The sequence below is a fragment of the Eretmochelys imbricata genome, chromosome 5 (genome assembly GCF_965152235.1).
Source record: "Eretmochelys imbricata isolate rEreImb1 chromosome 5, rEreImb1.hap1, whole genome shotgun sequence".
In the NCBI taxonomy this organism is placed as follows: domain Eukaryota; kingdom Metazoa; phylum Chordata; order Testudines; family Cheloniidae; genus Eretmochelys; species Eretmochelys imbricata.
In genome coordinates this window covers 75,484,970-75,503,422 of record NC_135576.1, presented here as the reverse complement: position 1 = coordinate 75,503,422, position 18,453 = coordinate 75,484,970, and the positions used below count along the sequence as shown (strand labels likewise).

General features: G+C 45.0%; 1 protein-coding gene across 2 annotated transcripts in view; it reads left to right on the top strand.

The window, feature by feature from the left end:
* DTWD2 (DTW motif tRNA-uridine aminocarboxypropyltransferase 2) overlaps positions 1-18,453 on the top strand; it is a 187,305-nt gene that overhangs the window by 13,923 nt on the left and 154,929 nt on the right. Inside the window, exon 1 of one of the 2 annotated variants that reach the window (XM_077817356.1) lies at positions 8,029-8,068. The exons of the other annotated variant lie outside the window; for it this stretch is intronic. Coding sequence (XP_077673482.1) covers positions 8,052-8,068 — 17 coding nt within the window. The 5' untranslated portion in view covers positions 8,029-8,051. Of the gene's footprint in view, positions 1-8,028; positions 8,069-18,453 lie in introns of those variants that run through there. 2 annotated transcript variants of the gene reach the window in all.

Genomic DNA, 18,453 nt, shown 5'->3' with positions numbered 1-18,453 from the left:
TCCATCTTGTACTTGTTACAGTAGTTCTCCAATGGATGTAGCCCAAGAAGGTGTCAATACTGTGCCAACCAGAGAGTAATCTGCACGTCAGCAGCTGATAGACAGGATATATTTTAAAAGTACAATTGAGTTTTTGGCTGACTTTCCTAATATAATGGATAGGAAGGACTTTACAGCGTGCAGAGAATTAAGATCTTAATGCTTTGATCCTGTAGTTGGATATGTACATGTGGACATTTGCAGCCACGTGGCTCCAATTACAGGATTCAGGCCCTGGTGAATATGTGGGGGATGCACCTCAGAGGCTCCACAATTGAATTTGATTTTCATTTGCCACATAAAGCAGCATAAGAACAACATGCAACCTGAACCTGATTATTACCCAAAATCTACCATGCAAATAAGAGGGCAAACTTCAGTTTTCACTGTCAACACCGTGCTAGTTTTAAAAAAAAAATCTACACATTTTTAACCATCCTTTTTGGAAATCCTCCAGAGGAGACTCGTGGGTTGTTTTTTGGGTTTGTTTGGTTTTTTTTTTTGGATCCCTATAGTTTAATGATCTGAACACCTCAATTGACACTGCATTTATCCAAAACCAACAACATTAAGTAATTTGCAAACAAAATAAAAGACAGTTATAGTGCTTATTAGCTAGGAACACCTCGGGGAGTGGAGCCAAAGAGAGAAACAAGCTCAGTGCCTGGCTGGGGATGGAAAGAGCTTCACTTTCTCATGTCAGAGCTGGCATCCCAGCCTTCTTGCCCAGAATTGGGAGAGCTAGCTGAAGTCACTTTTCATAGTTGGTTAGGGAGGGCTGGCTGAGAGCTATAGCTTGTAGGGTTGGCCTGGCTCTCTCAAAATCCTTGTCTCCCTAAGCAGGCTCCCATATGTCATCTTTCAACCACACCAATCAGCTTGGTCTGTGGCTACCTCCATCAGAGTTCCACTTGCTTGACTACTAATGTCTCCCATCTGATCCCTGCCCCTATAATCAGGAGAGATCTTTCCCCCGCTCAGTCTACTCTGGACACCACATCCTCTGAAATACTCTGTCTCCCATATCTGGCATAGTCCGGTACCTCTAAGTGCTGCTTTCTAGACCTACACCTCAAAGCTCAAACAAAGCCCCACATCCCCAAGTGCCCCCATATTTGCACAAATACAGTTCCTCAAAAACTGCTCTAACACACAATCTTAACCTCAACTTGAACCTCAGCCTTAGAATTTTTTAGGCAGCGATAATGCTTTGTACTCCTTTCTAGTGAAAGAAGTGCTAATCAGATAACTCAGTCTTACTGAGATTGGAGTTGAGGCTGTGCATTTGGGTGTGATTATGAGGTGGGCAATTTGTTGCAGTTGAAAGTGAATTTGTTATGGAAGTGAGAACATTGACTATTTCGGCTTTATGCAGTTAGGGAGGTAAAATGTGTCAGTGGAGGTTGCACTGAAAATGAACAGTGACGTAGGTGGTGATTTCTTTGATTTTTAGTTATTATATTGATATGGCATGCACTTGAGCAACCTTAATTGTAAATTAACAGAGAATTTCTATGGGAATAAATAGAAGCATAAGTAGCAAGTTGGACCCCTTGCTTATAATTAAAGCTGGTGAAAATTTTTCTTCTAGGCCAGAAAAAAAATAGAATGATTACCAACCAGTAGCCTATATGGCATCATCCCTTCCCAATGGTGTAGCTGGGGCAGGGCATGAAGAGGTTTGCAGTTGTCCCTAACCTCTCCATAGGGTCACAGTTCAGCAGAGAGAAGGCTCCTTTCATATTTATTCCACCCTCTTGTACATCTGTGCATCGGCTGGGTCAATCTGGCCCTTAAGATGTCACAGTGAGAAACAGAGAATTAATAATAATTTAAAACCAGTGTTGCCAACCTTTGACTTTTATCATGAATCTTTTGTTTGCTGTTTTGCTCATGAATGAAGTGGTATATGTGTCGTAAGTCTTCAGAGGATCAAGACTTAAGAGAACTTGTAAAAGGGATTTTAAAAATAGCCAAATAATTGGCTAATTTTTAGTATGTGTCGCAGGAGAAGCTTAAATTCAAGGGAACAAAAGCAATCCATTATTTTGTGGACAAAATATATATGCAGTATACTTATACCTTGGTGGCATTTAACATTCATTGCTTGTTGCACTACATTTATGTAAACATTGTTATGCACTACATACCCAAAACCTGTTGTTGCCTGTATAGTGATGCAGTCCAGTCTGAGAATAAGTCACAAAGCCTGGCCTTTCACATAATTGATCATCACCACCCAGTGATTATATGCAGTGTTGCCAACTCTCCCAATTTTTTTCATGAATATTGTGATTTTTGGCATCTGCTACTGGTGGTCTCACAATAACATGAAAAGTTCTGGCTCCCATGCAGTTTTTGGGGGAGCAGAGGGGGAGTTATCCTCCCCAATGTCCTTTAGCCGTGTGAAAAATTCACTAAACTTAACTGCAACCCTTTAGGCCTTGAGTTCTAGTGTCACTTCTTTCACTGAATGCTGTTAATGTTTCTTTGCCCTTCACAACACTCTTTAGGAGCCATTATACTGCTACAAGTTGTGTGTGCGCACAGTTATTTCTGGCATTTTTTTTAATATAAAAGAGCCAAGTCACATCCACTTTGTTGCATAGCCTTTCTGAAGGAACATGGTGAATTAGGTGCTTTTGTAATCCACACTAATGCTGTGTGGCTGTTTTACCTTTTAGCAGTTGGACAGCATGTAGAGAGAGGTCTGTCACTCTGCTACCACTTCTGTGCTAAGATATCTGGTTATTTAGCTCAAATGGTAGAGGTTTGTGAATTTACATCTAGAGGTCTCAGATTAGTTCTCAGTCCTGATGCCCAGAGTTCCAGTGCTCTCTCAAAAATGCTTGTGTAACCAACTAGCAAGGTGTGTGTTATCTTCTGTGGACTCATCCACATAGAGAATAACAGCATATTTCTCTTCCCACTGGTTACTCCCATAACTGAAATGGAAGCTGTTTGTGCTGTTGATTTGAAGGCTGTGGGTTCAAACCCTACTGATGACCCATACATGGTTGAGGAAATATATACATATGTAGTAAAGTTAATGTAAGGACTGTGGAATAATAATTGGAATGATTTTCTATTGCAAAACCTATCTAGAAGTGAATTTGGATATTATGTTAAAACAGCTTCAGGGCTGGGTTCATAAATTAGTGATAGGTTCTTCAGTCTCCATACTGTAGCAAGCAGAGTGAGATGTTTTCATTGGCTGCTCTTACTTTCCAGATAACTCTTCCTGCTGAGGAGGTCCTCTAGAATTTTTTCTGCCTCCAAAGGTGAAGTAGATGTAAGATGGATATTTCTATGAAAGGTGTAACACTAGCAATTGTAGTTGCTAGGTTGCCTCTCACATATAGATCACCAATTTGAATCAAGTCCAGCTCAACAGGGATTAATCGTTGTTCCCATCTAATGAATGTTTCGTAATCCCATACGAAACAAGTTCAGTTCACATCAAATTCACCACTATGTTTTGCTGTAGATTGTAAACTCTTTAGGACAGGGACTAGCACAGCGATGTCCTGGTCTTCACTGAGTCTTGTAGTGAGAGCTTCTGCCACAGGGGCTGAAATTGCCTTACTTAGTATAGATTTTCAAGAGTTGGAACCATTGTTTCTGACACATATGCATTGGGAGTGGGGAGAGCGAAGAACTGGAAAACAGACGTAAACATATGTTGCCGGCACCCAGTGCCGAGAGGCTAAACAACAGCTTGGGTTGATTCGCTACCCGGTGTGCTACACCCAATAATCACAAAGGGGTGGAGAAGCAGAAAAGTTTATTTGCAGCTGCAAAAAGGTACAGGGAGAATAAAATCTCAAATCCTGCACCCAGAGCAGGAAGTTACACAGGCTTTTATACATTCTTTTTCCCAGCATACTTATCCAATAGCAAGCTGCCCTAAGTATCCATATAGCCAGCCAACCCAATTCCCAGCTAGTGCCCTTGTTCTCTGTATCATTTCTTAAACCATACATAAAGTTGCTTTATTCAGCATTGTTCTTCCATATCTGCCCTGTTTGGCCTTGCTTAGTTTCAGGCAGTCTGACTCTGCAGCATATTGTTGCAGATTCTCAGCATAACTGCTGTGAGTGCCTCCAGGTGGGGGGGCCAAGGACACTTGGGCCTAGTACGCAGAGCTGCTGCGAGTGCCTCCAGGCAGGGGGGCCAAGGACACCTGGGCCTAGTGCGAGGGGGCTTCATCGACACTCGTGGTCTTCCATCCCCTCGAGTTACCTTGTGGCCATGCCCCAGTGTCCCCAACAACTCCCTCCTTTGAGAACACTCAACAACCTTGGCTCTGAGTTTTCTCACTTCGGCTACTTATTTCTTTACAGTAGGACTTTGCATAAGCACTTTGTGATAGCCCTGAAGAGAATGACTTATTAACTTTTGCAAAAGGGCCCTAACACATGATACTGCACAGCATACTACCAGTAATACAAGCAATACAGGAAAGAAAAGTTTTAATAACAGGCTAAATAAACCACTAAACCAAGACGACAAACCACAGCCTGAAAACAAGGTTTGCAACTAATCGCTCTCTGGGGCAGTATAGGCAACCTGTGCTCCAGCTTGGGCATGGGCCTCAGCTTGTACCACCTTTTCATAGATTTTATAACTGCTATTATTTATATATACATAACATTGGGGCCCGACGAGGGCACAAACCCCTCCTTGGGATGCCAAGAGATAGTCCAAAGCCAGCCTGTTTTGGAGGGAAAACGTCCTGAGCTGCTGTACCTTTTTATTTAATGTTTTTACTGCTAATTTTAAATTACTAACCGAGTCCTTTAATTTTAAGGCCACTTTTTTAAGTACCATTTGCAGCCTTACAGTATAGCGGCCTATGCATGCCATGCTGGCCCGGTAAACACTGGCGCTATTCCCAGTACAGAGCACCCTACAAGCTTCTCGGTTGTGAGGGAATTCTTCATATTGCTCTCCAATGCTGTAGTCAGTCGCCGCAGGTTCTTTTCTTGTGACTCAACAGAGGTGTCTCAGGCATTTCTAATCTTTTCTTTGGGCAGTGTGGCAGTTATTGACAGATGAGGAACTCCATGAGCTATATCACAGCTACCTGTCCAGTTGGCTGGCAGCACCTTGTAAGCCTTTCGGCCACATACAAAATAGTGACCCTGTAGGGCCCAGTAAGGACCGTTTCTTAAGGGGATTCCTGGGATATTTAAGGCTGCTTTGGCTGCTTTTCCAAACAGTTCATATGCCCCTAAGGGGGCATCCCATCTTCCTGATTGGGTACAAGTGGGGGCGTTTCTAATTGTGCCGTTCAAATTACACTCGCCATAGGGACCACTACAAACCCACCATTGGCTTACTACATTGGAGATATTAACTGGACGGCAAGTTATATTTCCAAACCTTTCTTTTGTGGTAAGATTATTTGTAAGAGTTTCCCTAAAAGGGGAGGAACCATTACACCCACACTGTTGACCTCCCCTTTTGGTCTTTATCCAATACCCATCAGCCCACTGTGTAATAACACAGGAGCTTTTTCCCACAGGACGCCCATGGTGATCAGATTGGTTTCGGGTAAAACATAACACTCCCTCAGTGAGTACTGCAACTGAATACTCCTGGTCCTGATAGGTGGCTTGCTGTAAAGAGGTCTTGTTCCAGAACGGCGAGTCCGTTCTTTCCTGCTCTTTGGCGGCGGCTAATTCTGCTAGGGTCAAGGGCAGCATGTCAAGGGGCATTCCCGTTTTGGGGGACAGTGGAGTTGGAGCACATACCCAGCAATCAGTCTGGTTTGTTAAAGAAGCAACATGGTGCGCAAGCGAAACAAAGGAGTTATGCTCCCGATATGCACAGTTTGGAAATACCAATACAGAGAATAACAATGTTACCCAGTTAATTATCACCAGAGTCTTTTTAACCCAGGGTCTTTAGTACCTGGGTGGGCCCATTTTAGCGTTAAGGTGCCCACTATTTGTGTCTTTTAAACAGTAGCTTTAGCCCGAGATCGTCAATAGATGAGGAGTCAGCAGGTTGGACGGTCCACTGTTCTGCTGACGAGGGGGCGGGTACTGCCTTCAGACGAGAGTGATGGATCCAGTTCTTGTGTCCCTCAATCTTTGCCGCTGTATGGGAGACCAGCAGGACGGTATAGGGTCCTTTCCACTTTTCCTGGAGAGGCTCGTCTTTCCAGGTACGAACAAGCACGGAGTTACCGAGCTGTAAGGAGTGGACGGGAGAGTCCAAGGGGAGAGCTGGGAATCCTTGGTATACCTGTGAAGAGACAAGAGAACAGCAGACAGGGAACACATATACTGTGACAAAAAACCATTACCCAACTCCCATTCCCCTGACAGAACCGGGGTGCCATTCATAGGCCATGCCCTTCCAAAAATAATTTCAAAGGGACTAAGCCCTAATCTACCCTTTGGGAGAACGCGGATACGAAGTAGGACGAGGGGCAAAGCATCAGGCCATCGCAGTGAGGCTTCTTGGCACATTTTTGAGAGATGCCGTTTAAGGGTCTGATTGGTACGCTCCACTACACCACTGGCTTGCGCCAGGGCGTATGGAGTTTCCAGGGGATTTGTAAGGCATGTGAGATGCTTTGAATGATTTTTGACGTGAAGTGTGTCCCGTTGTCAGATTCCATCCACAGGGGGAGTCCAAAGCGAGGGATGATCTCCTTAACGAACTTGAGGGCCACTGTTCTGGCAGTGCAATTATGGCATGGGAAGGCTTCTGGCCATCCGCTGAACTGATCCACTATGACAAGGAGATATTTGAACCCTTGGGTTGGGGAAATTCAGTAAAGTCTATTAGCCACACTTGTCCGGGGCCCGGAGTGGGTTCTAGGGCAGCTGGTGGCACAGGATGTCCCGATCGGGGGTTATTCTTTTGGCAGACTAGGCAGTCCGCTTGTACCTGGGCAGCCAAGGGTCGGAGTCCGGAAGTGATAAAGTATTTTCCCATTAGCTGGATAAGTGCTTCCCTGCCAGCATGAGTGGTTTGATGTAGTTTCTGCAGCACTGGCCGGATCAGGCCCTTTGGTAGGAGGACCTTCCCTTCTGGGGAATGGAGCCATCCCTCCTTTTCCCGGAGACAGAGTTTGTCAGTTAGCTGTCTCTCCTCCCCAGAGTACTGAGGGGTTGGAAGCTCCCCTACTGATGCGATAAGGGCATACATATGGGCGTTCTCAGTCTGAGGGGATGGCAGGGTGGCAGCGTGCTTAGCCTCTCTATCTGCCCAGGCATTTCCTCTGGCCACATCTTGATCCTCCCTTTGATGGGCTTTACAGTGTACCACCGCCACTTCCGAGGGAAGTTGTACGGCTTCTAGGAGCTGGAGGATTTGGGGCCCGTACTTGACTGGGGAGCCTTGGGCTGTCAGCATTCCCCTTTGCTTCCATAGGCCAGCATGAGCATGTAGCACACCAAAAGCATACTTTGAATCAGTAAAAAGGTTGACCCGCTTTCCTTTTGACAGTTCAAGTGCACGGGTCAGGGCTATTAGTTCGGCAAGCTGGGCAGAGGTCCCAGCAGGCAAACCTTCAGCTTCCACAGTGTCATGGAGGATCACAACAGCATAACCAGCCCTCCTTTGCCCATCTATTACAGTACTGCTACCATCAGTGTACCACTCATAATCTGCATTTGGGAGGGGTACATCCTTTAAATCCGGACGGCTGGAGTACTGGGCATCTGTGATCTCTAAACAGTCATGTTTTTGTTCCTCTGTTTCTGGCAAAAGAGTGGCTGGATTAAGGGAGGGGCAAGGCTGTAAGGTGATTTCAGAGTTCTCTAACAGCTTAGCCTACTACCGAGCAATCCGAGCCTGGGTGAGCCAAAGCCCTCCCTTTGCATCCAATAAGGCTCGGACCATATGGGAAGTATAGATTTGCATAACCCCTCCCAATGTTAGCTTCTCGGCTTCCTCAAGCACTAGGGCAGTAGCTGCGACCGCCTGTAAACATGCCAGCCAACCCTTTGCAATCTGATCCAGTTGCTTAGAAAAATAAGCCATCGGACGTCTCCATGCTCCTAACAGCTGTGTGAGTACTCCTAGTGCCACCACCTTTCGTTCATGTACATACAACTGAAACGGCTTAGAGAGATCCTGCAGGCCCAGAGCCGGGGCTTCCATCAATTTCCTTTTCAGGATTTTAAATGCCCTGTCAGCCTCTGGGGTCCAATAGAAGGGGTCATGATCCGCTCCTTTTACACAGTCGTACAGGGGTTTAGCCCACAGTCCAAACTCTGGGATCCAGATCCTGCAAAAGCCTGCCATACCCAGAAATGCCCTGAGCCGCTTACGATTACTTGGTAGGAACTTGACAGATAGCTTCCTTTCTTTTCTTTTTTTTTTTTTCGCTTGAACGGTGACGTTCCCCTTGCCTTAGCTGTAACCTGATTCCTTTACCTCAGACAACAGGGTTCTCAGCAGGATATTACAGTCGTCTCAGTCCGGCTTGTGACTACTGAAGCACCCCTCAAAGACTGAAATAAACCTGCTTGGGTTCGTTGAGAATTCCCCAGCCTGTGTTTTAAAAGCTGCTAAATCTATTGGATTGAATGGCACATGGGTGTAAACTTGCATAGTGGTAGCCTGATGTCCGTCTGCCCCTGGGCAAGCCACAACAGTCTTGGTAAGCAAAGGATAGAGTCCCACCGAGGGGGCAATCTCTGTAACCCGAGGCATCCTACCCTTATAAGGTGGGGGTGTGGGGACTGAAGGGGACACCGGCTCTGCCATTTCAGTGGGGGTGGGGGTCTGGGGACTAACATTAGCTACTACCGAACCAGTCGGAGTCAAATTACAACTCTGCAGAATTACAGCTCTATTCTATTTTTTTAAAGCCATAAACACTTGTGCATACAAATGTTCATTCCATTTACCCATTCACTGACAAAACAAAACTAATTGGAGGATCGTGTTGTAATTTATTGACCCTCCTGGTGGCCACCACTCCTGGTCCTCTAGTTGATATTGAGGCCAGTCAACTGTACAGAATCGTTTTAATTGGCTCTTAGTCATCGGATCCGCACCAAATACCTTCCAGTTTGCTAGAATGCATTCTAGGGGCATACACCATGTCTTAACCCCCGAGCTCTGTCCCTGTCCCATACCTACAGGGTAACTCTGGGCGTCCCCAGGTTCCAACAGAGCATACAATCCAGATTTCAAAAGGTTCCTACCTTATCCAAAGGACCGGTTCTTCACCGTTGCCTGCAGCTGCTCCTCCCCCATGTCTAAGGGACCGGTTCTTCACTGTCATCCACAACAACTTCTTCACTATATGAGTGTGTTGCACCGTTGTGCCCTCCGGGGTCGATCAAATCGCGTCTCCTCCGAGGCCCCCGATGAACTCACCGGTGCGCGCTGGGCATCGGTTCTCACCGCAATCCTCGACCTCCAGGAAGGGTCCGGGCAAGGCTAAATTGCAGCCTCGTGGCCCACCCAGGAACGCCAAAAGCTGTTGCCTGCACCCAGTGCCGAGAGGCTAAACAACAGCTTGGGATGGTTCGCTACCCGGTGTGTTACACCCAATAATCACAAAGGGGTGGAGAAGCAGAAAAGTTTATTTGCAGCTGCAAAAAGGTACAGGGAGAATAAAATCTCAAATCCTGCACCCAGAGCAGGAAGTTACACAGGCTTTTATACATTCTTTTTCCCAGCATACTTATCCAATAGCAAGCTGCCCTAAGTATCCATATAGCCAGCCAATCCAGTTCCCAGCTAGTGCCCTTGTTCTCTGTATCATTTCTTAAACCATACATAAAGTTGCTTTATTCAGCATTGTTCTTCCATATCTGCTCTGTTTGGCCTTGCTTAGTTTCAGGCAGTCTGACTCTGCAGCATATTGTTGCAGATTCTCAGCATAACTGCTGTGAGTGCCTCCAGGTGGGGGGGCCAAGGACACTTGGGCCTAGTACGCAGAGCTGCTGCGAGTGCCTCCAGGCAGGGGGGCCAAGGGCACCTGGGCCTAGTGTGAGGGGGCTTCATCGACACTCGCCGTCTTCCATCCCCTCGAGTTACCTAGTGGCCATGCCCCAGTGTCCCCAACAGATAATTTAATCTTAAAAAAGCAAACAAAAAAAAAAAACCCTCGTGACTTTTTGGGGCTGACTTACTAGTTTTGAGCTTTCAGGAATGACAGAATACTGTATATGCAAAGTACACAGTTCGTATAGACAGTGTGGGATTTGGATTTGATAAACCAGAGAATACTAGTTTGGACCAGTGTTGTCTCAGCTCAACTAGTAGTGACTCATAACTGTGACTTTAAAAGTGTGAGATGATCCTAAAGTTTGTTTTCATGTAAATCAAGATCATTATAGCACCAAGAGAAAATTATTACATTTGTTCTGCAAGTTTTTTGTCTGTTTTAAAAAGGAAAAAAAGAGCTTATTCTTTGAAGTAGCTAATTCATGAGGGAAAGCCAATTTGCCTTAGGGAATTAATGTATTGGCTAATCGTTAGTTAGTGGGAGTAGACTTCTGCATGGTATGAGGGAAATGTTTTTTTCTGTTTCCTAATTAAGTCCCTAATGAGTAGGGCCAGTTTACAAACTCTTATCAGTGCTTTGCAGTATTTTGCTAAGTAACTTTTTGGAGGAAAATAGGAATGATTACAGAATAAGACTTTTGGTCTTTCCTACCATTTCACAGAGGATGCTTACATACATCCTTTGGTTAGGAAAACATCATATTGGAATTTGTAAATTTTGTGGAAAGCCCCTTACTTCTTTTTATTGATATTTCTATTCAATAATCCATGTTTAAAAACATTAAAATGTCCATTTTTCTTTTGCTATAGTATCTAAATCATAATTTTCCCAAGTATGTTTTATTTTAAAGTCCTCCCACTGCCAGATGTTAAGAATCATTTTAGTATTCCTCTTACCTATATATCTACTATATTATCTATAGTATTCCTCTTATCTATATAGTCTTCACTTTGAACTCCTGTAATCTCTTTCTGTACATTTTTTGTGAAGCTCTTTATATCCAGGAGCAAAACTGCCTATCGCTTCAGCTTTGTTCTGCTCACCAATTTTAATTCTCATCAGAGGAGTGCACTCAGTCTCTTTCTTCTGTTGACAATGACTGGTTTCTACAGAATTTATTGCGGGGGGGGGGGGGGGCGTGTGGGAGGGGATCATCCTTTTTTACCCGTGTCAGAAAGTAACACTTCCCAAACAGTTCTCTTTTCTGATCCCTTCCAACATCAGCAATTATTAATGGATGAGCAGCACACGCGTTACACATGCTGCTTTCGCCCTTATTTATGGCCAATTTTCGTTCAACTGCCATGGAACCACTGGCGTTCTATTTGCTTTGTAGACTGTGTCTATGCAACTTTTTCTCTAAAATTCCGTATTGTCTCTACCACCAGGGTAGCGCTGCTGGGACCATGTCTACATTAGCAAGTTTCGCCGACCGAACTTTGTTTGCTTACAGCTGCCAATGTTGCTAGAGAGAGTGCACACTTGGCCGCTCTTGTCAGTGCTGCACGTTCTCATAGTGAGATGTTGTGTCGGCGAAAGATGTGGTGCAACATGGGTAGGCATTCCAGTATCCCTGGGCCACTATTCTGCCTTGTGGGAGACTTTTGCAGTACATTGTGGGAACTAGACTGTGTCCAGCAAATTATGGGAGCTCAGGGTCTAGTTCCCATAAATTCCCTTTCCTCCATTTCATAACTTTTCTGCCATTTTTTAAAAGGCCCATTATCCCTCATGCTGCCTTTTTGTTCTATCCACTGGACTAAGAGATCTAGCACAGCTAAGTGCAGCGCTGATGGCTGTTTTAGAGATAGGTGCACAATTTTTCTGTATTTGCAGAACTTCAGTGTCTACCACTTCCAGGATCGTGATGGTGCTGTAACGAAACAGCTGAGACAACTGAGAAGGAGATGGTATGAATGATGCAGATAGTGAATAAAAATTACAGGGTGTTACAGACATTTACTGACCAGCTCCACATAGTGGAATGGTGTTTTTCGTCCTGTGGCATGAGCATCAACTGGTGGGCTTGCAGCTGGGATGATCAGCAGTGGCTTCAGAACTTTTGGATGCAGAATGCCAAGTTCTTGGATCTGTTCCCTCCAGCACAGTGATACCAGAATGAGAGCTGCTGGACAATAGAAAAGCAGGTGGCAATCACACCCTGGAAGTTTGCAGCTGGAGACTGCTATTGGTTGGTAGGCAGTCAGTTCAGGGATGGAAAAATCACCTGTGGGGGTGGCTGTCATCCAGGAGTGCAAGGCCATTTAAGTATGTCCTGCTTTACAGGATTGTGACTTTGGGTAATGTGCAGCAAATAATAGAGGGTTTGAAAAAAAGTGGGCTTCCCAAACTGTGATGGGGCAATAGGTTGCATAATCAGATGCTTCTCCCATGCCCACCTTGTGTCTGAGTACCTAAACAGGAAGGGTACTTTTCCATGGTTATGCAAACATTGGTAGATCTCCAGGCTGTTTCACTGACTGTGCTGGTCAGGGAAGGTGAATGATGTGTGCAACTTTAGGAATACAGGACTTCCGAAAGACATTCTTCCTGGGCCGGCACACTCACATTAGTGAGGTTGAAATGCCAGTAGTGATTTGGGGGAATGTGGCCTACCCTTTGCTTGCTTGGATCATGAAACTGTACATGACACCGGGACAGCACCATGGAAAGATTTAACTGCCGTCCAAACTAGTGCAGGATGTCAGTTGAATGTGTGTTTGGTAGGTTGAAAGAACTCTAGCAATGCCTCATGACTACACTGGATTTCAGTGAGGCAAATATTCATAGAATCATAGAATATCAGGGTTGGAAGGGACCTCAGGAGGTCATCTAGTCCAACCCCCTGCTCAAAAGCAGGACCCATACCCAATTAAATCATCCCAGCCAGGGCTTTGTCAAGCCTGACCTTAAAAACTTCTAAGGAAGGAGATTCCACCACCTCCCAAGGCAACGCATTCCAGTGTTTCACCACCCTCCTAGTGAAAAAGTTTTTCCTAATATCCAACCTAAACCTCCCCCACTGCAACTTGAGACCATTACTCCTTGTCCTGTCCTCTTCCACCACTGAGAATAGTCTAGAACCATCCTCCCTGGAACTACCTCTCAGGTAGTTGAAAGCAGCTATCAAATCCCCCCTCATTCTTCTCTTCTGCAGACGAAACAATCCCAGTTCCCTCAGCCTCTCCTCATAAGTCATGTGTTCCAGACCCCTAATCATTTTTGTTGCCCTTCTCTGGACTCTCTCCAATTTATCCACATCCTTCTTGTAGTGTGGGGCCCAAAACTGGACACAGTACTCCAGATGAGGCCTCACCAATGTCGAATAGAGGGGGACGATCACGTCCCTCGATCTGCTCGCTATGCCCCTACTTATACATCCCAAAATGCCATTGGCCTTCTTGGCAACAAGGGCACACTGCTGGCTCATATCCAGCTTCTCGTCCACTGTCACCCCTAGGTCCTTTTCCGCAGAACTGCTGCCTAGCCATTCGGTCCCTAGTCTGTAGCTGTGCATTGGGTTCTTCCGTCCTAAGTGCAGGACCCTGCACTTATCCTTATTGAACCTCATCAGATTTCTTTTGGCCCAATCCTCCAATTTGTCTAGGTCCCTCTGTATCCTATCCCTGCCCTCCAGCGTATCTACCACTCTTCCCAGTTTAGTATCATCCGCAAATTTGCTGAGAGTGCAATCCACACCATCCTCCAGATCATTTATGAAGATATTGAACAAAACCGGCCCCAGGACCGACCCCTGGGGCACTCCACTTGACACCGGCTGCCAACTAGACATGGAGCCATTGATCACTACCCGTTGAGCCCGACAATCTAGCCAGCTTTCTTCCCACCTTATAGTGCGTTCATCCAGCCCATACTTCCTTAACTTGCTGACAAGAATACTGTGGGAGACCGTGTCAAAAGCTTTGCTAAAGCAATTCCTGGTATTGCTGCTTGTTATGTATCAAGTAATATTTGTGAAGCAAAAGGGGAAGCATTACTAGTAGGTTGGAGTGATGAAATGTACAAACTGCTGATTTTGAACAGCCAGACTCCAGGGACATCACAGGAGCCCATCGAGGAGCTGTATGGCTGAGGCAGGTCTTTTAAAATCACTGATAGTATGTGATAGTATTGCAGTGTGCTGCTTTTGTGTACTGCTCTCAGCACTTGGCTTGAACATGGATTTATAAACTCCTGATATGAGTTTGGTGGGAGGGATGCCACTTGGTCTCTGACATTTGTTTGGTGACACACAATAAATATACTACAATTTAAAAAAAACACATAAGTTTATGGAGTGCAAAGAAACAATGACCAATCTTATTAACAGTCAACTTTGAGGGTATAACACTGACAAAATCTTAAAATAAAACCTTTATAATGTAATAAAAAACGAAGTGCAAGGTGCTTGCTGACTGATCCTGTAGTAATCGCAGGTCATTGAACATATAGTCATAGTTCTCCTTGTTTTCCACTGGTGTGGAGTGGTAAGGATAAGACTGCAAGCTATGCTGGTGCCTCGTTTGGAGTGTGTGCACTGCCCAGGGTGTCCTTCCCATCCCCTTTTAAGTTCAGACTGTTTTGGAAATAGTTGCTCCCCTGCCCCCCGGTAGCCCACTTTGGCATGAAAACATGCAAGGCTCAATGCAAAGATGGAGCTCCAGCTAAATCTCATGCTGCTCTCTGGGCAAAGAAAGAAGTCCTGCATCTCTTCAGTCTGTAGGGAGAAGAGGTCTGTGCAAGCCCAACTGTGAGGCACTTCAGGACCATGGATGTCTAAGCGTACATTGCAGAGAGAATGCAAGCCTTGGGTTAAGAAAGAAACAGGAAGAAATGATGGGTGAAAGCAAAGGACTTCCAGTCATAGCAATTGGTGAAGGAGGGCATCAAGAAATCTGAGGTCTTCCTGCATACCTGCTTCTTCTATAACGAGCTCCATGACGTGCTTGAAAGGCTTTCCACCTCCTCAAATGTGATGATGGACGACACATTGTGAGACCCAGAGAAGGGAATCTCAGCAGTGCCCAGCAAGGACAGGAAGGAAGAGGGGCATAATGAAGGGGGTACACACCTGTGGAGAGCCAGGTGCTCTTTGGCCAGATCCAACTCAGACCCAGATGAGTCCAGTGAGGAAAGGGAAGGGAGCTCAGGTAGATGTATTGCGCATGATTTTTTAAATGCATGATTCTCCCTCCCCACCATGGTGCCCGAAACCTTCCTCCAGATGTCCACCCCTCCTTTCAAAATGACAATTATTCAAGGGGTCACAGAACAAAGCAATTGACTTTTAAAGAAGGCACTTTATCTTAAAATGATGCAATAGCAATAAACAGAATATTGAAATCATGTAGTAGCTAACATGTTTTGGCATCAAGATAAAATTTCCGCTGTCATAAAACACTACATATTAAAAAAGTAATCCATTATAAACAAATAGAAAGATACTGGAGCATAAAAATTATATACTTAAGAAATTTTAAAGCAAGCAACCAGCAACCTTGCAAGCAACCAGTGACTGTTCAGTCAGAATACCTGATTTTTAAGAGTATAATGAGGACATTGTAAAAGATGGTCGCTTGGTTTAGAAGTCTGATTTCCCCAGTGCAATACAAATCACTCTCATTCTGTGCATGGATAGAGGTAGAAGTGGTGTTCTTGGATTGGGAGGGGCCGGGTTCAGTTTTCTTTTGGCTTGCAGTTCTGGGCAATGGGGACAAGCGCTTTTCTTGGGTAGTATTTTGTTGATCTGTACACGGATGTCCATCTTGTCCTCTGGAACAATCTCAATGAAATTTTCTAAGAGGTACTTTTGGATCATTTCCTAGATATTTCTAGGAGGGGCTGCCATGCCACTGCCCCTTCCCACACCCCCTCACTGTGAACAGTGTGGCAGCCTATGAGCAGTGTCTGAGCAGCTCCCTTCTCTGGGAAGCAAAGGTCAAAAACTGTGAGTGAAGCCATCGCTGCCAGGGAGTCAGATGCACTAGAAGACTGTTTTTGGAGGATTTTTTGTAAGCAACACAGGTAATGCAGCATCCACACTGTTATTTTGTTGGCAGAAGTATGTTAACTGAGGACTTGCTCGGGGAGGTGGTTTTATTTGTGTGACTGGCTGGGTTTTGCCATCTTACATAAATTTTGGGTGTGGACGCATACAAAGTTGTGGTGACAAAAAGTGATTTTTGTGGACAAAACTTTTTAAGATAGACTCAGGCCTACGTTAAGTGGTCGCTGGTGTTTAAACTTTGTTTTTTGACCTTGGTTAAAGCAGGTCTACATGAAATAGTGGTTAAAAGATAGCAGCCACTAGTGCCTTCTTTACACAAGTGCTCGCCTCACTATCCCCACCAGTTAAGCTGACAGTGGTGGTAGTAAGAGTGAGAAATCTTATCCGGGGTGGGGGAAGCTAGTATAGACAAAGCCTGAAAGGGTCTTCCACCCAACAGGTTTTTCTTGTAAAAAAAATCTTCCTTGCCTCAGGATCAAACCCAACTCGACGCTTAAGACAGTTTGAATAGAAAAAGGATTAACAAAAATTAAAGATATAATACAAGATGATAAACTGGCTGCCTTTGATTACACGTGTAAAAAATATCAGCTACCGCCATCTCATAGTTCCTTCTCTCAGCGGCTATACTCAAGGATTCATGCAAGGATAGGGAATAATTGCTCTGTTTCAGCTCTCACCTCTAGAAGCCAAATTAAAAAATATGGAAACAAAGGTCATGCTTTGCATTACCCTCTCAGTCTCAGAGAAGAAAATGCCAGGGGAGGACTTAGCTTTATTATCACAACAGAAACCTGGGAGGATATCTGTGAAAGTGATTCTTCCATAACAAGATATTAAACAGGTACTACGGGACTCCAGGAAGTGTAAGTCTAGGAGGGCAACACACAGCGATTATTATACATGCAAACAGCCATGTGCCAGTCTTTCACACATCCTCTGTACCTAGGGCTGTCAACCCTCCTGGTTTTGCCGGGAGTCTCCCGGAATGAGTCCCTTTCTGCTAGAGGCTACTGAAACCAAACAGGGAGATTTTAGGTGCTTGAAAGTCCGGTGGCACAATGGGGCTAAAGCAGGCTCCTTGCCTGCCCTGGCTCCCCACCGCTCCTGAAAGCATCTGGCACGTCTCTGTGGCTGCGGGGGGGTGGAGCAGCTCCCTGCTCTGCCCCCATCCCCAGCACCGCCCCCGAAGCTCCCATTGGCTGGGAACTGCGCAGGGCCGCAGGGACATGCCAGCTGCTTCTGGGAGCTGCACAGTGCCAGGGCAGGCAGGGAGCCTGCCTTAGCCCCATTGCGCCACCGACCAGGAGCCACCTGAGGTAAGTACCGGCCAAAGCCCACATCCCCTCCTCCATCCAAACTCCCTCCGAGAGCCTGCACCCCACACCCCCTCCTGTACCTCTGCTCCAGCCAGGTGAAAGTGAGTGAGTGTGGGGGAGAGCGAGTGACAGAGGGAGGGGGGATGGAGTGAACAGGTTGGGGCCTTGGAAAAAGGGCAGGGCAAGGGTGGGACATTGGCAGGGGTAGTGCAAGGTTGTTTGGGTTTGTATGATTAGACAGTTGGCAACCCTATCTGTACCTGACAAAAATGTATGTGTTCTCGCACACCATATTCAGTGCTCTCTCTAAAACTGTACATGTCGCTATCTTTCCTTCTCCCAGTTTGTATATTTTAGAGGAACTGGATGAGTTGGTATTACCAGTTAGCATTAAGAAATGGATTGCAGTAACTATTTTAGTGGCCAAGAGTTATTTTGAGGAAATGGAAATCTGCAGTTCCTCCCTCATACACAGACTGACTTAGTGAGATCTCTACCATTCCATTAATAGAAAAAATGACTCTGTCTAATCAAAATGCTTGGGGAAAAATATGAGGATATCTGATCAAGCATGAAACTATTGCATACTTTTGCAGTTTAGTATATATTAGTCCCTGATACCCATAGGTTGTGTTCTCACATATCTGTTCAGTCAGTTTAATAATTGACACCATGCGTGACCTCTAGAGGTTCAGGTATTTTAGTTTGGTTTTGTTTCCAGGTTTTGCAAATAATTAACTTTGAATTTTGTTATTTATATGGTAGTTCCATCTTGTGCATGGATTTCTGTATACTTTATATAAAAATATAAAAATGAAGTTTAAAAATAAAAAAATCTTTTTGTTCTTTGACTAGGCTGTCTCCGGGAAAGACTTTCATTCAGTGGGTGCTTTATTATCTCTTCACACCCTTTTTGAAAGAAAAAAGCAGTCAAAAAAATGTGTTGCCTACTGAGTCAGTGCCTCTATAATTAGATGTATTTGATACAATGTAAGGAAAGATAATCATAAAAGTATAATTAATAGCACTGAATCTAGTCCAGTTGCATCCTCTGCTCACCTTTTCTTTATAAATCCCTTATGCACATGCAAGTGTTTAAATCC